General features: G+C 44.1%; 1 protein-coding gene across 4 annotated transcripts in view; it reads right to left on the reverse strand.

Moving 5' to 3' along the window:
* The window catches only part of LOC135557788 (kelch-like protein 29), a 416874-nt gene that overhangs the window by 54443 nt on the left and 340531 nt on the right, over positions 1 to 21900 (reverse strand). For all 4 annotated transcript variants that reach the window (XM_064991390.1, XM_064991391.1, XM_064991392.1 and 1 more), the window contains 3 exons: positions 19263 to 19459; positions 15654 to 15766; positions 15320 to 15466 (listed from right to left, as the gene is read on the reverse strand). In XM_064991390.1, the coding sequence (XP_064847462.1) occupies positions 15320 to 15466; positions 15654 to 15766; positions 19263 to 19459 (457 nt within the window). The remainder of the gene's footprint in view (positions 1 to 15319; positions 15467 to 15653; positions 15767 to 19262; positions 19460 to 21900) is intronic.

A 21900-nucleotide genomic window follows, 5' to 3' on the forward strand; every position in this document is an offset into this window, starting at 1 on the left:
CCAGCTCAGATGTACACACACACACCAGCTCAGATGTACACACACACACCAGCTCAGATGTACACACACACACCAGCTCAGATGTACACACACACACCAGCTCAGATGTACACACACACACACACACCAGCTCAGATGTACACACACACACACACCAGCTCAGATGTACACACACACCAGCTCAGATGTACACACACACCAGCTCAGATGTACACACACACACCAGCTCAGATGTACACACACACACACACCAGCTCAGATGTACACACCAGGTCAGATGTACACACCAGCTCAGATGTACACACACACACCAGCTCAGATGTACACACACACACACCAGCTCAGATGTACACACACACACACACCAGCTCAGATGTACACACACACACACACCAGCTCAGATGTACACACACACACACCAGCTCAGATGTACACACACACACACACCAGCTCAGATGTACACACACACACACACACCAGCTCAGATGTACACACACACACACACACCAGCTCAGATGTGTACACACACACACACACACACACCAGCTCAGACGTACACACCAGGTCAGATGTACACACACACACACCAGCTCAGATGTACACACCAGCTCAGATGTACACACCAGCTCAGATGTACACACCAGCTCAGATGTACACACCAGCTCAGATGTACACACCAGCTCAGATGTACACACCAGCTCAGATGTACACACCAGCTCAGATGTACACACCAGCTCAGATGTACACACACACACCAGCTCAGATGTACACACACACACACGCTCAGATGTACACACACACACACCAGCGCAGATGTACACACACATACACCAGCTCAGATGTACACACACATACACCAGCTCAGATGTACACACACATACACCAGCTCAGATGTACACACACACACCAGCTCAGATGAGCCATCTCTCACACACACTCAGAGGAGCAGTGGCACTCACTAAAAGTACAAAGACAATGCATTCCATAACATACACACATCTGATTATAATATTATTCTGTATCTGAAGAAAAGACAGTCTGCAAAATTGGTCTGTCACACACGAACAAAGTCATTCCCCTGGGTCCCCACTGACAGTAGTAGAGGGAAACTATTTTCTTTTCGTCGACTTGCTCTCACCTGCAGTCTGACTGATCTGAGACACCAGACAGATTTTCTCTGCCTCGGCCAGAACACAGGCCACTTACAACTTTGTGTGTTGGTGTGTCACGCGGTCTTCATATACTAATGATACACGCACGCTCATATTTATTCACTGTCCTTCTCTGAACAGAGAGAAAAGCACACACACAGCAGAAAGGGATGACGTGTGTGTGTGTGTGTGTGTTTAGGCTGTGGGGTTGGAGTTCACTAGCACGCTTAGCGTCAGAGCGCTAACTCACTCACCCACCTGGACCAACGACCATTTATAGGGCTCAGTGTTTGTTTGCGCGTGTGTTTTGTGTGCATGTGTGATGGAGGGATGATGTGAGGCAGGCCTAGGCATAGAGGTTATGGATGGAGGCAGGGGCTCAGGCAGTTCACATGCAGACACAGCTGTTCTGCTCTCTTGGGGGCATTTTCAGCATGGCTTCACGCAATAACGCAGAATCTTGCTCACCCACCCATATCAGTCATTATAAATGTGCCATTTTCCTAATCATCTATGTAGAGAGGACTTATGGCTCTGTGTTGATCTGGCTATGTAAAAATTGTCCTTTGTTGAAGCACGATTTGGTATGTCTGGTGAACACGGGCTGGCACAATTACTGTATAAAAATCAGTTAAGGATAAAGGCTGTCATTACACTAAAATAACAACTGTCTCATTATATATATATATTCAAAATAAATAAAAACCCTTGAATGAGTAGGTGTCCAAAATATTTGACTGGTATTTTTACACACACCACAAGTCAAATGTTTTGGACACCTACTCATTCAAGGGTTTTCATTTATTTTGAAAATCTTGTACATTGTAGAATAATTGTAAAAAAAACATGGAATCATGTAGTACCCAAAACAGTGTTAACTTCATATGGCTGCAGGGACAGCATTGAGTAGCTTGGATGAAAAGGTGCCCATTGTAAACGGCCAGCTTCTCAGTCTCAGTTGATAATATATGCATATTATTATTAGTATTGGATAGAAAACACTCTAAAGTTTCCAAAACTGTCAAAATATTGTCTGAGTATAACAGAACTGATATTGCAGGCAAAACCCTGAGGAAAATCAAGACAGGAAGTGGCTTCTATTTTGAAAACTCCATGTTCCATAGCCTCCCTTTGCTGGATTTAAAGGGATATGAAGCAGATTCCTTTATCTATCGCTTCCTCAAGGTGTCAGTCTTTCGACATAGTTTCAGGCTTTTATTTTGAAAAATGAGCCAAAACAATAACGCGTCAAGTGGTCACATGAGTTTTGCTCACGCAACAGAGTTTGGACAGACATTGTTTTCCCCTCTACTACTGTGAAAGACATTTGCGGTTGATATATTATCAATTATATATTTTAAAAACAACCTGAGGATATAAAACCGTTTGACATGTTTCTGTGGACATTATGGAAACTATTTGGAATTTTCATCTGCGTTGTCGTGACCGCTCTTTCCTGTGGATTTCTGAACATAACGCGACAAACAAACGTCGGTATTTTGGATATAAAAATAATCTTTATGGAACAAAAGGAACATTTGTTGCGTAACTGGGAGTCTCGTGAGTGAAAACATCCGAAGATCAAAAGTAAATGATTAATTTGATTGCTTTTCTGATTTTCGTGACCAAGCTTCCTGATGCTGAGTGTACTTAATGTTTTGTCGTGCTATCGACAAACTTAAACGCTTGGATTGCTTTTGCTGTAAAGCATAATTTCAAAATCTGACACGACAGGTGGATTAACAAAAGGCTAAACTGTGTTTTCCTATATTGCACTTGTGATTTCATGAATATAAATATTTGTAGTAATATTTATTGAATGTAGCGCTATGCTAATCAGCGGTTGTTGATGACACTTATCCCAATAGGGGGATTGCAGCCATAACAAGTTAAACAAAAAAATATATTTATATTTTAGATTCTTCAAAGTAGCCACCCTTTGCCTTGACAGCTTTGCACACGCTTGGCATTATCTGAACCAACTTCACCTGGAATGCTTTTCCAACCGTCTAAAGGAGTTCCCACATATGCTGACCGCTTGTTGGCTGCTTTTCCTCCACTCTGTGGTCCAACTCAACCCAATTCAGTAGAGGTCGGGTGATTGTGGAGGCCAGGTCATCTGATGCAGCACTCAGTCACTCATGTTTGGTCAAATAGCCCTTACACAGCCTAGGGGTGTGTTGGGTCATTGTCAAGTTGAAAAACCAATGATAATTGCTGCAAAGAAACCACTACTAAAGGACACCAATAAGAAGAAGACTTGCTTGGGCCAAGAAACATAAGCAATGGACATTAGACCGGTGGAAATCTGTCCTTCGGTCTGATGAGTCCACTAAGACCAAACCAGATGGGATGGTGTATCACTGCAGAATGCCATGCTGGTTAAGTGTGCCTTGAATTCTAAATAAAATATCGTCACCAGCAAAGCAGCCCCACACCATCACACCTCCTCCATGCTTCACAGTGGCAACCACATACGGAGATCATGGAACCAAAAATCTCAAATTTGGACTCATCAGACCAAAGGACAGATTTCCACCGGTCTAATTAATGTCCATTGCTTATGTTTCTTGGCCCAAGCAAGTCTCTTCTTGGTGTCCTTTAGTAGTGGTTTCTTTGCAGCAATTCGACCATGAAGGCCTGATTTCACGCACTCTCCCTAGAACAGTTGATGTTGAGTTCGGGTCTTCCATTCCTGTGATGGTGCATCATGAGTCAGTTTCAACAAAGCGCTCGTTGGTTTTTGGGACTGCACTTGAAGAAACTTTCAAAGTTCTTGTAATGTTGCATAGACTGACCTTCATGTCTCAAAGTAATGGACGGTAGTTTCTCTTTACTTATTTGAGCTGTTCCAAAAAGGGCTATCTTTTGTATACCACCCCGACCTTCTCACAACACAACTGACTGGCTCAAACAAAATTAAGGAATGAAATTCAACAATGCACACCTGTTCATTGAAATGCACTCCAGGTGACTACCTCATGAAGCTGGTTCAAGAGTGGCAAGAGTGTGCAAAGCTGTCATCAAGGCAAAGGGTGGCTACATTGACGAATCTCAAATATAAAATATATTTTGATTTGTTTAACACGTTTTCGGTTACTCCATGATTCCATGTGTGTTAATAAAGAAAAAACCTCTAGAATGAGTAGGTGTGTCAACTGGAACTGTGTGTGTGTGTGTGTGTGTGTGTGTGTGTGTGTGTGTGTGTGTGTGTGTGTGTGTGTGTGTGTGTGTGTGTGTGTGTGTGTGTGTGTGTGTGTGTGTGTGTGTGTGTGTGTGTGTGTGTGTGTGTGTGTGTGTGTGTGTGTAAAATATCTATATATGATAGTGGGGCAAAAAAGTATTTGGTCAGCCACCAATTGTGCAAGTTGTCCCACTTAAAAAGATGTGGCCTGCCATTTTCATCATAGGTACACTTCCACTATGACAGACAAAATGAGAAGGAAAAAAATGCTGAAAATCACATTGTAGGATTTTTAATGAATTTATTTGCAAATTATGGTGGAAAATAAGTATTTGGTCAATAACAAAAGTTTCTCAATACTTTGTTATATACCCTTTGTTGGCAATGACAGAGGTCAAAGTTTTCTGTAAGTCTTCACAAGGTTTTCACACACTGTTGCTGGTATTTTGGCCCATTCCTCCATGCAGATCTCCTCTAGAGCAGTGATGTTTTGGGGCTGTTGCTGGGCAACATGGACTTTCAACTCCCTCCAAAGATTTTCTATGGGGTTGAGATCTGGAGACTGGCTAGGCCACTCCAGGACCTTGAAATGCTTCTTACGAAGCCACTCCTTCGTTGCCCGGGCGGTGCGTTTGGGATCATTGTCATGCTGAAAGACCCAGCCACGTTTCATCTTCAATGCCCTTGCTGATGGAAGGAGGTTTTCACTCAAAATCTCACGATACATGGCCTCATTCATTCTTTCCTTTACACGAATCAGTCGTCCTGGTCCCTTTGCAGAAAAACATGTTTCCAACCCCATGCTTCACAGTAGGTATGGTGTTCTTTGGATGCAACTCAGCATTCTTTGTCCTCCAAACACGACGAGTTGAGTTTTTACCAAAAAGTTCTATTTTGGCTTCATCTGACCATATGACATCCAAATGCTCTCTAGCGAACTTCAGATGGGCCTGGACATGTACTGGCTTAAGCAGAGGGGCCCGTCTGGCACTGCAGGATTTGAGTCCCTGGCGGCGTAGTGTGTTACTGATGGTAGGCTTTGTTACTTTGGTCCCAGCTCTCTGCAGGTCATTCACTAGGTTCTGTGATTTTTGATCACCGTTCTTGTGATTATTTTGACCCCACAGGGTGAGATCTTGCGTGGAGCCCCAGATCGAGGGAGATTATCAGTGGTCTTGTATGTCTTCCATTTCCTAATAATTGCTCCCACAGTTGATTTCTTCAAACCAAGCTGCTTACCTATTGCAGATTCAGTCTTCCCAGCCTGGGGCAGGTCTACAATTTTGTTTCTGGTGTCCTTCGACGGCTATTTGGTCTTGGCCATAGTGGAGTTTGGAGTGTGACTGCTTGAGGTTGTGGACAGGTGTCTTTTATGCTGATAACAAGTTCAAACAGGTGCCATTAATACAGGTAACGAGTGGAGGACAGAGGAGCCTCTTAAAGAAGAAGTTACAGGTGTGTGAGAGCCAGAAAACTTGCTTGTTTGTAGGTGACCAAATACTTATTTTCCACCATAATTTGCAAATAAATTCATTAAAAAACCTACAATGTGATTTTCAGGATTTATTTTTCTCATTTTGTCTGTCATAGTTGAAGTGTACCTATGATGAAAATTACAGGCCTCTCATCTTTTTAAGTGGGAGAACTTGCACAATTGGTGGCTGACTAAATACTTTTTCCCCCCACTGTATATAGACAGAGAGAGAACAAAAATATAAAAATAACAATTCCAAAGAAGGAACTCAGTCAATTGAAATAAATTCATTGGGCCCAAATCTATGGATTTCACAAGACTGGGAAGGGGTGCAGCCATAGGTGGCATGGCCCACCCACTGGAGCACTAGGCCCAGCCAATCAGAATTATTTTTCCCCCCACAAAAGGGACTTATTACAGACAAGATATAGTCCTCAGTTTCATCAGCTGTCTCGTTTGTGAGGCCAGTTGGACCTGGCATGTTTCATGAGCTGAATTAAAATATCCCAGTAATGTTCCATACGCACAAAAAGCTTACTTCAAATTTTGTGCACAAATTTGTTTATATGCCTGTTAGTGAGCATTTCTCCTTTGCTAAGATAATCCATCCACCAGACAGCTGAGGGCTATGAAGAAGCGGATTAAACAGCATGATCATTACACAGGTACACCTTGTGCTGGGGACAATAAAATGTCACTAAAATGTGCAGTTTTGTCACAATACCACATGTTTTGAGGGAGCATGCAATTTGCATGCTGACTGCAGGAATGTCCACCAGAGCTGTTTCCAGAGAATTTAATATTTATGCCTCCAACGCCATTTTAGAGTATTTGGCAGTACATCCATCCGACCTCACAACCGCAGACCACGTGTAACCACGCCAGCCCAGGACCTTCACATCTGGCTTCTTCACCTGCGAGATGGTCGGAGACCAGCCACCCGGACAGCTGACGGAACTGGGTTTGCACAACTTTAGAATTTATGCACAAACTGTCAGAAACAGTCTCTGGGAAGGTCATCTGCGTGCTCGTCGTCCTCACCAGGGTCTTGACCTGACTGAAGTTAGGCGTCGTAATCAACTTCAGTGGTAAATCCTCCCCTTCAATGGCCACTGGAGTGTTGTGTTCTTCACAGATGAATTCTGGTTTCAACTGCCCTTGACAGATGGCAGACAGCGTGTATGGCATCGTGTGGGAGAGAGGTTTGCTGATGTCAACATTGTGAACAGAGTTCTCCATGGTGGCGGTGGGGTTATAGTATGGGCAGGTATAAGCTACAGACAACGAACAATTGCATTTATGGATGCAATTTGAATTCAGAGACGACGAGACGAGATCCTGAGGCCCACTGTTGTGCCATTCATCCACCACAATCAACTCATGCTTCAGCATAATAATGCACGGCCCATGGAGCAAGGATCTGTACACAATTCCTGGAAACTAAAAAAGTCCCAGATTTGCCATGGTGACATTCACCAATTGAGAATATTTGGGATGCTCTGGATCGACAGCATGTTCCAGTCAATACCCAGCAACTTCGCACAGCAATTGAAGAGTGGGACAACAGGCCACAATCAACAGCCAAGTCAATTCTATACGAAGGAGATGCGTCGCGCTGCATGAGGTAAATGGTGGTCACACCAGATACTGACTGGTTTTCTGATCCACACCCCTACTTTTTTTTATAGGCATCTGTGACCAACAGATACATATCTGTATTCCCAGTCATGTGAAATCCATAGATTAGGGCCTAATGAACTTGTTTCAATTGACTGATGCTTATATTAACGGTAAATCTTAGAAATTGTTGTATCTTGCGTTTATATTTTTGTTCAGTTTATATATATTTTTCCGAACAGTCTTATTCAAGATGGAACAGCTGGTCATTCGTGTTATTTAGTCTGTTTCTACGGTAACATGGCCTCAACGCGCTGAAACTGTCTCTGAAACAAGAAACTAGCAAATGAGTCTTCGCTTACCTTGGCAACGCCCACAATGCAGCAGCAGCCCATATAGAAATGTAATGATTAGAACAAGCTCGTAACCTCCAACCGTTGCAATTTGACTAGTAAACCCATGGGTACACCCGCAATGGCTGCCTGGTATTGTGATAAAATAATTTCAATGGTAATGAAGAATGTTCATTCAAATTATGTTAATTGATGTTGTACTCTTCCTGCTTTGCTCCTATGGGTACACTCACAATGGCTGCCCGTCCACCCACTACGCCATCCTCGACTTTAAATCGGACGCCCTATTCATTCTTTCTATGGCAGCACATGCAGTCAGGACCGAAGGAGAGGATAGAATGTACATCTTAAAAAATATGTTTTATTGCAGTTGAGAGACCGCAGTCATTTGACTGGCCAAATACAGTCATCCAATGTTCCATGATCCTCACAACCCTAAACACAATACTGTATTTATTTGTATTTCACGAGGCAAGTCAGTTAAGAACAAATTCTTATTTACAGTGACGGCCTACCACGGCCAACCCCTAGGCCAATTGTGCGCCGCCCTATGGGCCAATTAATTTCTGTATCAAGTATAGTACAGTCCACTACAACATACTAGTACACACTTAATATAAGTGCAGCACACTACTCCAGTCCCACTTGAAAACATGCATTCTTTTAATTTGCTTTGGAAACATAACTACTCTTTCCATTTCTTCTCTATACCAGATGAAACATTTGAAAGACCTCCACTAAGAGAAAGATACTCTATAGAAGCATTACTGTAAAATAAAATGAGTTTCAATTTATTTGAAATACTTCAACATTTGTGGGTTCTGAAATGGCAAACGTCAGATGTCCATTGTTATTTTTTGAAGCGTGAACTCTGGTCTTTTTCCATAGTGAAGTGAACGACAGGCTCTTTTTATCTACTAAATCCACCATTAAATGTCCTTTAAAACATCACATTAGGATGCCCACCCCTATTGCTTTTGAGCTCTCTCCCCTCTCTCCTCAAAGAGCCAATTAATCACCTTCCTTTGTCAGCCTGTTCTACCAGGTGAGATAGAACATATTTCATGGGGATCCTATTAGAGCATAATAGAGGGGATATTCAGGCCCATACATGAAGGGTCTATAGCGGTCTTGGCAGGGAGGGGGGGGGGAGTAGGTATAATTGGTAGCATATGTACGTGGTTTGTACCACAATGCCTCTGTGGGTAACAGTGAGGACTGGTCTCACCGTCAACAGCTTCATTGAGTGCGTTTTCACACACAGTTCTGAGCTATAGTTCGAATCAGTTTGATTATTTGTTACATTGTCATTTCTCATTTGGTCCGGTTGGTTTCACTTTGCCAAATGTCAATGAACTAAAATGCCTAAGCTGCGTACTCATGCAAGTAATTTGTTTATTGGAGAAAAATGCTCATGTTAAATCCATCTATGATTATCAAGAAGCTTGTGTCCCAAACTTTACATTACTTTCACTTTTGTCTTCCAACAACATGCGTGAGGAAACCTCCCAATATCCGCTTTGTCATGTGAATAGGCTATGTTCAGTAGCCTGTATCCCTGGAACTGCCCGTCTCCCCTAATCTGCATCGGATGAGCTCATGAATGCAATGCGGCTACTCAAACAATGTTTTAGAGATATTAAGTTATGGTACTGTGCATTTCATCAAATGCTTGCAGTCAAACAACCAATACTACTGAGCACATCTTCCTGTTTGGTCCACACCGCCCTCTCACCCGGCAGCGAACCACTCCTCTGTATGAATGGAATCGGACCGAGACCACGGTACGTTTAGTGTGCTCCTGAATGCGGATAGTGTTTACATCAGTCCAAACGAACCGAAAGGGGTAAATTGGGACGGAAAATCACCAGAGTTCAGAGAAAGAAAACGCTCCAAACCAATTTAGTATGAAAGCATTGTTGGACACGACGAAATCAGCTCCAAGTAATTTTAATTGAAGAAATCTGTTCAAGTATTCTCACACATAATAGAGACGTGATCATATACAAATGGAAGGTTTAAAATGATTATGTTTGGTTAAACATATCTGTTTGGGCTTCTTGCGGTCAATTTGCAGTCTTCAAATGATTTGTAATTATGTTCCTGCACCCCCAACCATCCGCTTAAGGAAAAAACCGTCCCCCGGCTGAATGTAGTTGATGATCCCTGGTCTAGGTATTACAGCAGTGGGTTTAGCATGAGAGAGACTATTTAGCTGGGCGCTATGATCAGTAGAAGATGAACATGTTTCTGGTTCACAGCCCCCTGAACTCATGTAAACTCTTTTCCTTTCTGCGTGTATCTTTCTATTGTGTGTGTCTTGCACAAATCCATAATTAACACCATCTCCATGTGATATCCAGCCCCGGTCTTTATTCTAGCGGATATTTGAGACAACAAAAACAAGTGACATTATTTATTCAGTCACTGCCAACGTGCCAGTGCTCGGTTATGCACGCGTGCACACAGCCCCCAGCCGTTGCATTCCTCCCACCTTCCGACCTTCTCAGTGTGTGTAAGCCCTGTGACAATCAGTCCTGACGTGCCATTAAAACATTTCACAGGTTCAGGGGAGCGATTTCCCCTGCTCTCCTTTTCCACATGGCAGGACGGAAAGAGGTGTGGAGGGAGGGAGGGGAGGTGAAAAGGAGCTTGTGGTGAGCAGAGCGTGTCAACTCAACCACTCGCTCTCTAGACTGGGGTCAGTTTCTCTTGTAAAAAAAAAAATCTCCTCTCCACCCCCTCCCTCGTTCTCCCCTCCACCCCCTCCCTCGTTCTCCCCTCCACCCCCTCCCTCGTTCTCCCCTCCACCCCCTCCCTCGTTCTCCCCTCCACCCCCTCCCTCGTTCTCCTCTCGTTCTCCTCTCCACCCCCTCCCTCGTTCTCCTCTCCACCCCCTCCCTCGTTCTCCTCTCCACCCCCTCCCTCGTTCTCCTCTCCACTCCCTCCCTCGTTCTCCTCTCCACCCCCTCCCTCGTTCTCCTCTCCACCCCCTCCCTCGTTCTCCTCTCCACCCCCTCCCTCGTTCTCCTCTCCACCCCCTCCCTCGTTCTCCTCTCCATCCCCTCCCTCGTTCTCCTCTCCATCCCCTCCCTCGTTCTCCTCTCCATCCCCTCCCTCGTTCTCCTCTCCATCCCCTCCCTCGTTCTCCTCTCCATCTCCCACTCACTCCTTTCCCTCGTTGTCCTCTCCACCCTTTCACTCGTTCTCCTCTCCACCCTTTCCCTCGTTCTCATCTCCACCCTTTCTCTCGTTCTCCTCTTCATACCCCAATCCCTCTACCCATTTCCCTTGTTCTCCTCTCCCTCTGTTCCCTCTCTCCAGCGTCATTAGTCTCACTGTATCACATGGCCCCTAGATTTGAGACTGGCCCTGAGTTCCATCACAGCTCCACTCCTATAATGTCAAGGCACACAGCAGAGAGTGAATATCTGATTCCTACTGAACACAGGGACACCGGGGCCCTCCTCTGCCCTCTCCGTTCACTGTCTCTCTTCCTCTGTCTCAGTCTCTCTAAATTGCACATTCGGGAGTGTGTTCTTGTGAGTAAACAAAACCAAAGACCCAAGTCTAAAGTTGTGACCCAAACGGTATCAGCCACAAAAAGGAATGAGCAGTGACTCACCAGTGGGCCCCGAGCCTCCATTTGAGAAACCACTGACTGCTATAAGGGATTAGTTTTATCCTGGACTTCGTGACAAGGTGGAAGAGGGAGGATAAGGAGGAAGAAGTGGACAGCAGGTGAAATGGTATGTCCCATTCTGCGATCCCTTCGTTTCTCTGCCATGGTCTGATTCACTGTTCTCTCCTGTCTAATAGGCTGTGAGATTACTGCTGAACTGCGCTGAGCTGAACGGACGTGATTGGTGCAAACATTTCTGTTTTTCATCCTCACTAGAACAGAAGTCATTGTGTGTGTGTGTGTGTAAAACTACCCCAAAGCTCTAACCTTGTTTAAGGACTCGCACTCAATTTTGTGCAACGCGTTTGCTGCACACAGTTCACTTACATCCTGTGTACTTCCCCATTACCTGCATCTCCTGGTTTTATTTATTTTTTTATTTAACCTTTATTTAACCAAGTAGGCTAGTTGAGAACAAGTTCTCATCTCATTCTCACCTGGCCAAGATAAAGCATAGCAGTGTGAACAGACAACACAGAGTTACACATGGGGTAAACAATTAACAAGTCAATAACACAGTAGGAAAAAAAGAGTCTATATACATTGTGTGCAAAAGGCATGAGGAGGTGGGCGAATAATTACAATTTTGCAGATTAACACTGGAGTGATAAATGATCAGATGGTCATGTACAGGTAGAGATATTGGTGTGCAAAATAGCAGAGAAGTAAATAAATAAAAACAGTATGGGGATGAGGTAGGTAAAAATGGGTGGGCTATTTACCGATAGACTATGTACAGCTGCAGCGATCGGTTAGCTGCTCAGGTAGCAGATGTTTGAAGTTGGTGAGGGAGATAAGTCTCCAACTTCAGCAATTCGTTCCAGTCACAGGCAGCAGAGAACTGGAACGAAAGGCGGCCAAATGAGGTGTTGGCTTTAGGGATGATCAGTGAGATACACCTGCTGGAGCGCGTGCTACGGGTGGGTGTTGCCATCGTGACCAGTGAACTGAGATAAGGCGGAGCTTTACCTAGCATGGACTTGTAGATGACTTGGAGCCAGTGGGTCTGGCGACGAATATGTGGCGAGGGCCAGCCGACTAGAGCATACAGGTCGCAGTGGTGGATGGTATAAGGTGCTTTAGTGACAAAACGGATGGCACTGTGATAAACTGCATCCAGTTTGCTGAGTAGGGTATTGGAAGCTATTTTGTAGATGACATTGCAGAAGTCGAGGATCGGTAGGATAGTCAGTTTTACTAGGGTAAGTTTGGCGGCGTGAGTGAAGGAGGCTTTGTTGCGGAATAGAAAGCACTCTAGATTTGATTTTCGATTGGAGATGTTTGATATGAGTCTGGAAGGAGAGTTTACAGTCTAGCCAGACACCTAGGTACTTATAGATGTCCACATATTCAAGGTCGGAACCATCCAGGGTGGTGATGCTTGTCAGGCGTGCGGGTGCAGGTAGTGAACGGTTGAAAAGCATGCATTTGGTTTTACTAGCGTTTAAGAGCAGTTGGAGGCCACGGAAGGAGTGCTGTATGGCATTGAAGCTCGTTTGGAGGTTAGATAGCACAGTGTTCAAGGACGGGCCGGAAGTATACAGAATGGTGTCGTCTGCGTAGAGGTGGATCAGGGAATCGCCCGCAGCAAGAGCAACATCATTGATATATACAGAGAAAAGAGTCGGCCCGAGAATTGAACCCTGTGGCACCCCCATAGAGACTGCCAGAGGACCGGACAGCATGCCCTCCGATTTGACACACTGAACTCTGTCTGCAAAGTAGTTGGTGAACCAGGCACGGCAGTCATCAGAAAAACCGAGGCTACTGAGTCTGCCGATAAGAATATGGTGATTGACAGAGTCGAAAGCCTTGGCAAGGTCGATGAAGACGGCTGCGCAGTACTGTCTTTTATCGATGGCGGTTATGATATCGTTTAGTACCTTGAGTGTGGCTGAGATGCACCCGTGACCGGCTCAGAAACCAGATTGCACAGCGGAGAAGGTACGGTGGAATTCGAGATGGTCAGTGACCTGTTTGATGACTTGGCTTTCGAAGACCTTAGATAGGCAGGCCAGGATGGATATAGGTCTGTAACAGTTTGGGTCCAGTGTGTCTCCCCCTATGAAGAGGGGGATGACTGCGGCAGCTTTCCAATCCTTGGGGATCTCAGACGATATGAAAGAGAGGTTGAACAGGCAGGTAATAGGGGTTGCGACAATGGCGGCGGATAGTTTCAGAAATAGAGGGTCCAGATTGTCAAGCCCGGCTGATTTGTACGGGTCCAGGTTTTGCAGCTCTTTCAGAACATCTGCTATCTGGATTTGGTTAAAGGAGAACCTGGAGAGGCTTGGGCGAGTAGCTGCGGGGGGGGCGGTGCTGTTGGCCGAGGTTGGAGTAGCCAGGCTGGACTGCTGTTTGGACCATAGGTCTTCCATCCACCACTTTAGAAAATACTTCCTTGTAAAAACTCTGTAAAAGGCAGAGTTTTACAATGGTTTATCATGTGAAACGTCAAGTCCTGATAGACAGTTTCAGTCAAAACACTTTTTTGATCATTTAACATAAAGTGCCTCTCAGAACTGCCTTTCTATGGCCAACACAGACATTAATGTCTATAGTAGCAGGCACCAACTCAATTTGTGGAAGTAGTTACTACTGGCATTGAATCTGGCAAATACAAAGACTGCCTATAGTAGTTGAGACCATTACAACAACCATTCAATCTTATGAGAGGGTGTTACTCTGACTGAGTGACGTTCCCAGTGATGAACTGTTTTAACGCGACTCATCTCAACTCCCTTGTTAAACAGCAGTCAAGGCTGCTTTATGCGTGGTCTTTTAGCAGATTCTGAATAGTAAACTATTCCCTATATAGTGCACAACTGTTGACCAGAGCCCTATGGGTCCTGGTCAAAACTACTACACAAACAGGGAATGGGGTGCACTAAATAGGGAACAAGGTGCCATTATGGAGGCAGCCTTAGTATTGGATCCATAAATGGTCTGTATCCTGTGGTGTTATCTTCTTCCATATTCATGGAGGTTGGTTAGTCAATGTATTGACCATGAAACGTATCGACCACCAGTCTCATTTGTTGAAGTGTGACGTAGTGGAATATAACAATCCCATTTCATTATCATTTCCTAGAAAGACAGACCAAGACCCCAATTCAAAAAGCTGCAGATGAACAGAAGCTGCCAGAACAGTGTGTCCCACTCAGAATGTTCATACTGTATCACAGTGCATTTAAACCGACAGCAAGCCAAATTCCATCTCGCGGACATTGTCGTCATTGGACATTATGAGAACAATACTATTAAAACTGAACAACCAGTCTGCATGATATTACAGGTGTTTAATTTATTCAGATGCAGGGCAGAGCAGGGTGACAGTACGTAGGGGAAGGTAGAGAGAGAAGAGTACTGTATATGCTTGTTAGTGTGTCTAGAGGAGGAAGTGGGTGATCCATATTAAATATAGCTTAAGTGACTTAATATAGACTAGAGGCGGGTGGTAGTAGGACTCTGCTGGGAACATACATAAGTATGTCTCTACACACCAAGCTTTTTACTTTGTTTCTCCTTTTAGGAGCTCTAGTCAAAGACAGGAGGAATTGTGGTGTAGAAAACAGATACAAAGATGAGATGTGATGAGCAATATAATGAAACCAGGACATACTGTATGGGGTAATGGTTGGTTAGTATGCGTAATGATACTGTCGACATATGGTGTCAGAAAAGCATTAAGTCCTCTGATTAACCAGGTTAGATCAGAGGGCGATATGGCACTCAAACAACAAACCAGGCCATACAGTCCAGGACCCATAAACACTGAATGAACATGTTGAAAATGGACCAGTAAAAATGTAATCGCTCCAACCTCGTAGCCACTAGCACCCTCTCCCCCTGCCTTACCTGAACTCTGGCGGTGGGGTCTTGTTTGATCCACTTGATGGCGGTCTCGTAGACCAGTTCCTCAGCCTTGGTGGTGAGGCTGTCATTAGACAGGTAGGCCACTAGGTCCTCCTTAGACACACACAGAATCTCCTCCTGCCCCGCCACCTAGCGCACAATGAAGGGTTGACACTTCATGGGACGAAAATCCTGGAGTACATGCACTGTTTTTAATCATGTGCGACAGGTGTTATGATAAACTGGGACGGCATAGCAGGGATTAGTACCACAGATACATAGTGTGATATGTAATTTTTGGGTTTAAAAATGAAATCCAGTCATTAAATCCACCTACCTCAGGGAAGTTCTGCAGTGCGAAAGCTTTGGCCATGTTGTGGAGCTCTGTACATCGCATAGCTTCAGCCATGGCCAGCACACCTAGACAGTTCCCCACTGTTAGCTGTTTCTCTGCAGAGAGCGAGATGAGGAGTGAGAGAGAGCAAGAGGGGATTGGGTAGGAAAAAGAGGAGAAAGTGAGGAATAAGGGAGAGTTATTCACATCCATAAAAAAAACTGTCTGGTCAGAGAGGGAGAAAGCAGGGAGAGAGCTGTGGTCTAACTGTGTGTTTATCTGGACCTGGAGAGAGACTGTCAGAGCTGAAACAGCTCCAGGGACAAACAACAAGGGGAATCAATCGCTAGGAGCCTACTGAGCACAGTCAGGCTGGGGTGTGGAACGGCATAGCAGGGATTAGTACTGCAGGTAAAGACTTTTGTCTGTGTGTGTGTGTGTGTGTGTGTGTGTGTGTGTGTGTGTGTGTGTGTGTGTGTGTGTGTGTGTGTTGCCTATACAAACATCACCAGGAAAGGTAATGGAGCCACAACAATTCATAGAACAGACTGAATATCTAATCAAAACAGGGTTTGTATGACATCAAACTGTGTTATTAAACTCTGAAGTTAACTCAGTGTGTTGAAGCTGAATAGGAAAACAAAGCATTTGAAACTAATAACTGTAGTCTGTTGTGGTGTGGTTGAACAGATGTGTTTTCACCTTGAGAAGGGTCTGACGGGAGAACGTGTAGTAATAAGAGCTAGATGGATCAATAACTTCAGAGGCCTCTCAATACCTAATCAATATCAAACCAGGTTGAAATGTGTCTAGGATTCTTCTTTACTTTGATCTTAATTGATTCCACAGGTACCGTTCATTTGTGTGGGTGTGAGGAGAGTCCCTGCAGAATCCATATGGCGTTCACGATGTGTGTGTGTGTATGTGTGTGAGCGTGTCATATCTCAAACTTTTGCAGACATAATGAATAGAGGAGTTTTATTCCAGGCTCTGGAAGGTCCAATAGCTGATCGCTGTAAGTCCACACAAACGTTGAAGGTTGAACTCGTAGACAGAATTACAAGAATTGATTTTATGGCTTTCAGTGATTTCCAAATTACCCTACACAACATAGCATCTGTTCGCACTAAATGCCATGATGAATGGTCATGTAACTTCTATTGTGCTCTTGCTCCATCTCCATGTCATTACTTTGTAGATGCGTTGTATAACTGTACACATTGCATTGTTGGATCAGTTTTCTAATTCTTGATGTCCTAATATTTGGGCAAATAATACGATGTGTAACATAGGTTACCGTAGTGTACTGAAATGTGTTTATTGGTATTTTTGACACACTCTGATCAACTCAATACACCATGGCCAGACTAGGCCAAGTTAATTTATCTTCAGTACATTTGTTAAGAACTTGGATATCCTTGACATAATAGCAATTTCTTTGATCCAAGGTTATACATTGCACCAGTACAATGTCATACAGTGCACTTGAGCGTTGAAATTCTTGCTGTATTGAAAAGCGCTATACAAATCAAATCTATTATTATTACTATGTCTCAGTTCTAACACTCAAATGTCATGAATTATATTCAGGCAGGGCAGGAAGGTCTGACCTACTGATGGTGATGAAGTCTGACTATACTATAAATGGTTTCCGTGTTTTTAACAAGTCCATATCGTCGGGACGAAACGAGAAAAACAGATCAATATTTATTTTCACTGTCTTTTCTCTCTCCTTTACAGCTCTGACCTTTTTCATCTCATATCCAGACATCATATCCCTGCCTTGCCTTACAGCTCTCCCCACCAATCTCTATTAAATGGTAAGTATAAGCTGACATTTACAATTTCCCAGTCCCTTGACCTCCTAAACCCATGACTACGCATTTGCTCCTCAGTTGACCCATGGGCTCGCCACCCCCCCAACCTTTCAAACACCCCTCCCCTCACCGCTTTTACCCAGACCTGTATCCTCATTTCTGCCTTGGTATCGATTGGCCTAGAGCATCTGTGGGATTTGACATTTTACTGACAATTGTTCCCTGACCTTTTTATGAATCTGTCCTGGCGCCTCCTAAACCCTGAGGGCCGAGAGGAGAGGTGGAGAGGGAGTGAGAGAGGGGGCTAATTCAGACATTTTCTTTAAACAACATACCAATAATTATATCTGCCAATGTTTATATGATCCCCCTTTCAAACAGTCCCATTTGTTGTGCGTCGCCAGCACCATCAAGGACTAAATTCCTCCAACAGAATGCACTGTGTTCATTTCTTCATACTCACAACTGTAAGTTAGCCATTTTTATATCGCCATACTTGTAAATAATTAGCTATTAGTGTGTTATTTCCCTGTTAAAATGAATCAAACATTGGCTACAGTTAAACTCAAAACTTTGTCAGATATGTTCTGGTAAAAATAAGCATTGTAATTATAAACACTGTCTAGAAACTTGCTTTTAGTTGCCTCGCTTGCTAGATTTTATAAAACGGGTGGTTTTCTTTGGTGCAGAATATAAATGGTTGCTAAAGGCAACGTTGCTATACTGAACAAAAATGTAAATGCAACATGTAGAGTGTTGGTCACATGTTTCATATGCACAAAAACGTATTTCTCTAAAATGTTTGTTTACATTCCTGTTAACGAGCATTTCTCCTTTGCCAAGATAATTTATCCACCTGACATGTGTGGCATATCAAGAAGCTGATTAAACAGCATGATCATTACACAGATGCACCTTGTGCCGCGGACAATAAAAGGCCACCAACATGTGCAGTTTTGTCACACAATGCTACAGATGTCTCAAGTTGAGGGAACGTGCAATTGGCATGCTGACTGCAGGAATGTCCACCAGAGCTGTTGCCAGATAATTTAATGTTCATTTTTCTACCATAAGGTGCCTCCAATGTGGGTTTTAGAAATTTTGACAGTACATCCAACCGGCCTCACAACCGCAGACCACAAGTTACTACGCCAGCCCAGGACCTCCACATCCAGCTTCTTCACCTGTGGGATCGTCTGAGTAGGGCGAGGGTGGGTGCTGAGGAGTATTTCTGTCTGTGGGGAAAAACTCATTCTGATTCACTGGGCCTGGCTCCCCATGCATGGCTGCATCCCTGCCCAGTCCATAGATAAGGCCTAATGCATTTCAATTGACTGGTTTCCTTATATGTACTGTAACTCAGAAAAATCGTTGAAATTGTTGCACATTGCATTTATACTTTTCTGAATGACAAGAACAAGTTGCATGCTGGACGAAAATAGTGTGATCATGATTTAATGAGTGCCAAAGCCGACAAGAGGAAAGGTGATGTTAACACAGACATAAGCGACAACTATCGAGAAAATACAGAAAAGATCACTAGGTCCAGAGGCGGAAATAGACCTTTCAGATATAAAAGGAAAGGAGGTATGAGGTATTAAAAGGTAGAAGAACGGCCAAGCGCTGGGTGTTAGAAATAAATTATTTTACCCCGGTGGAAACTTTGGACACCTGACAGAAAGGGTGTGAGGGACCATGAGCCAAAGACAGAAAGGCAGGCTTAGTATGATGAGACACACACCACCCCCCCCCCCCCCCCCGGCCCAAACACACACCCTGTGCCATAGCTACATACCTAGGAAGGACACACAGACTTTGCAGAAGGTGTTGAATTGGAACTTGTTGGCAGCTTCAAGCAGTGTCCTGGCGTTAGCGGAGTCTATGACCAGAGAACCTGTGTAGACAAACTCCAGCAGCAGCTCCAACACATCAGCTCCAATGTCACTCATCCGCAGCTCTAGCATCTCCCCGCTCCTCGTCTCCCCTGACGACCTGACCAACCAACCACGGTAGAGACAGGAGTTAGACATCGAAGAGATGCGCACACACCTAGGACTAGGGCTACACACACACACTCGTGCGCACACACACACACACACACGCAACCTGCATCAATAGAATAGGGAAAAATAACAGAATCAATACAACACGATAGAATACAGTAGAAATGGGGAATGTAGAGATTCTGTTTGGTCTTGTTTTTACAGTAAACCACTAGGGTTTGTAACAGTACACAGTTAGGTTTGTGCTCCATCTGAAACAAAAGCACAAGTGATTGGTGTCTTTATCAAGGCAAATTAATATCCAAAAGGCATGCTTTGACATGTGTTCAGGTATGCATAGATATTAAGGAGATGCATACAGAATAGTGGGAGACAGAAGACAGAGGGGTAGAAGCTGATAAAACCACACTGAGAAGATCCCTAGGTATGTTAGAACAGTGTTGAAACAGACTGCTAACGGAAGATCTTAAGCTATGTTAGCTGTGGTATGTTTGAAAGCTAGCCAACTGTTGCGCCCAATACTACTATTCTGTATTGCTATCCTGTGTGTTGTATATTAGAACTAGATGCTGAGGTGCAGGGTGGCTTGTATGGGCATTGCAACAGAATGGGATATCTGTGATTAGTTGAAGTTCTGGAACTTTCCGGGGGTTTAAAGAAGCGTTAAGTAACGCATCACCACCCACATTTAATGTCCCATGTGCACAACAATCTAGTCACGGGTAAAATAAACAGATCCAATGCCCCAAAATAAAGTGAGATACTGTGTCCCTCCCCCAAGAGCTGTGGACAAACAATATGACAACTACCAAGGATTGAGATGGATGGGGTGTGTTCTCCTGCTGGTCACACTGCATAATGCTCTGTGTCTGTTTCAAGTGTTAATATCTCCTACTGGGTTGGTGAGAGACTCAAAGAGAAGCCTTTACAGAGCATACACACAGTCATAGTGGTTGATGCGAGATGCAGACAGACGGACGGACACACAGACAGACATATGGGAAGAATGGTTAGAGTGAAGAGGGAGAGAGCGAGGGTGGAAGAGTGTTGGTTCTTCCACAGGGACCAGCAGCCATCCTTCAGAGGGGGTTTGAGGGGGGAGGGGGTGTCCATGTTCCATGACTGTTCCTGGGTCTTTTAAATAAGAGATTCCTCTCCCCCCCCATCACCACCACACCTAAACCCAAAGCCTCTGCCCCCAGCTCGCTGCCACATTCACCAGTATCCTGTATATGAACGTAGTAGACATTAGTGGTCATTGAGCCATCTTAGGAGGTGAGAGAAGGGGAGAAGGACAACGCAAAAAAATAAGACCGTGGGGATCGGTCTCTGCATGGGCGGACATAGTGAGGCTGGAAAGACCAAGACATTTATATATCAAAACATTATTTTTTCTCCTGCAAAGCAAAACAACATATTGTTATGTTATTACTTTCCCACCCTACGCTGCGGCAGTATTAAAACTGGAAAAAAGGGGGAGATCGGGGGTGCAGTCCAGGGTTAAGCAACGAAGGGTAAGAAAAGGGAAATAAAAAGACAAATTAAAGAAAACAGCATGCTCATCAACCATGTCAATGGGAATCGGATCAAGTGGCAATTTGTTTTGTCTGACTTTTTTTGTTATAGAATGCGCTTTCTGCTTCTCTCAAAGTGGTGGTTGTTTATACTGCTGCATCTGACTGCAGACTTGACTTTTTTATGTAAACGTGGGAGAGGGAAGTAAAAAAAGAGCGATAAGGAGAAATTGAGAGAGGAATTGGTTTACGAAAAATGCACCAATATGTTTTCTGTGGAGAGTCATCAATTTAGCATAGACTGTCAGAAAGGGGAAGAGAAAGAGGGGATGTCATAAATGGATTTCTAATGTGTCCTGTTAAAGTACTATTTTACAGGGACCGCATTTACCATGTTCTCTAAAATGACATTTCAGCTGGACAAATGATTCCCGCAGACATTTTACTCTGTGTGCTCAGAGGAATCCAAGCTCATCTAAAATATTAGAAAACAAAAATTTTACTTGTTTGTCTATTCTATCATCAAGAAAAACGAATCAAACATGGATTCAACGTAGATAAGAGTGCCTGCTCGCTTGACAATGTTATTGGTTCAGCTTGTTTGTTTGTATTGGAGACTTCAAGCCACACAAGGAGACCCAGTAGTTACACTGGTATTATAATGGCGCATTTCCACTGAGGATTTACCCCAGTGTTTTAGTCAAAAGGCTCAGACTTTTCTGTTTCCATCTACGCGGGTCAACACCCGTCTCACTGGGACATGGCTCCGGTGGACCTGCTCTGACTTGAAGCCAAGGCCATGGGTACTTTTCGGCCTGCATAACGGCGGCATACTGAACTTTAAGACACTCAACAGTCTTGAATGATGCAGAGGTTGTTTATTCTGCTCACAAGTCTTCAGTGCCACAGTCCTGAT

This window comes from Oncorhynchus masou, chromosome 16 (genome assembly GCF_036934945.1).
Source record: "Oncorhynchus masou masou isolate Uvic2021 chromosome 16, UVic_Omas_1.1, whole genome shotgun sequence".
Classification (NCBI taxonomy): domain Eukaryota; kingdom Metazoa; phylum Chordata; class Actinopteri; order Salmoniformes; family Salmonidae; genus Oncorhynchus; species Oncorhynchus masou.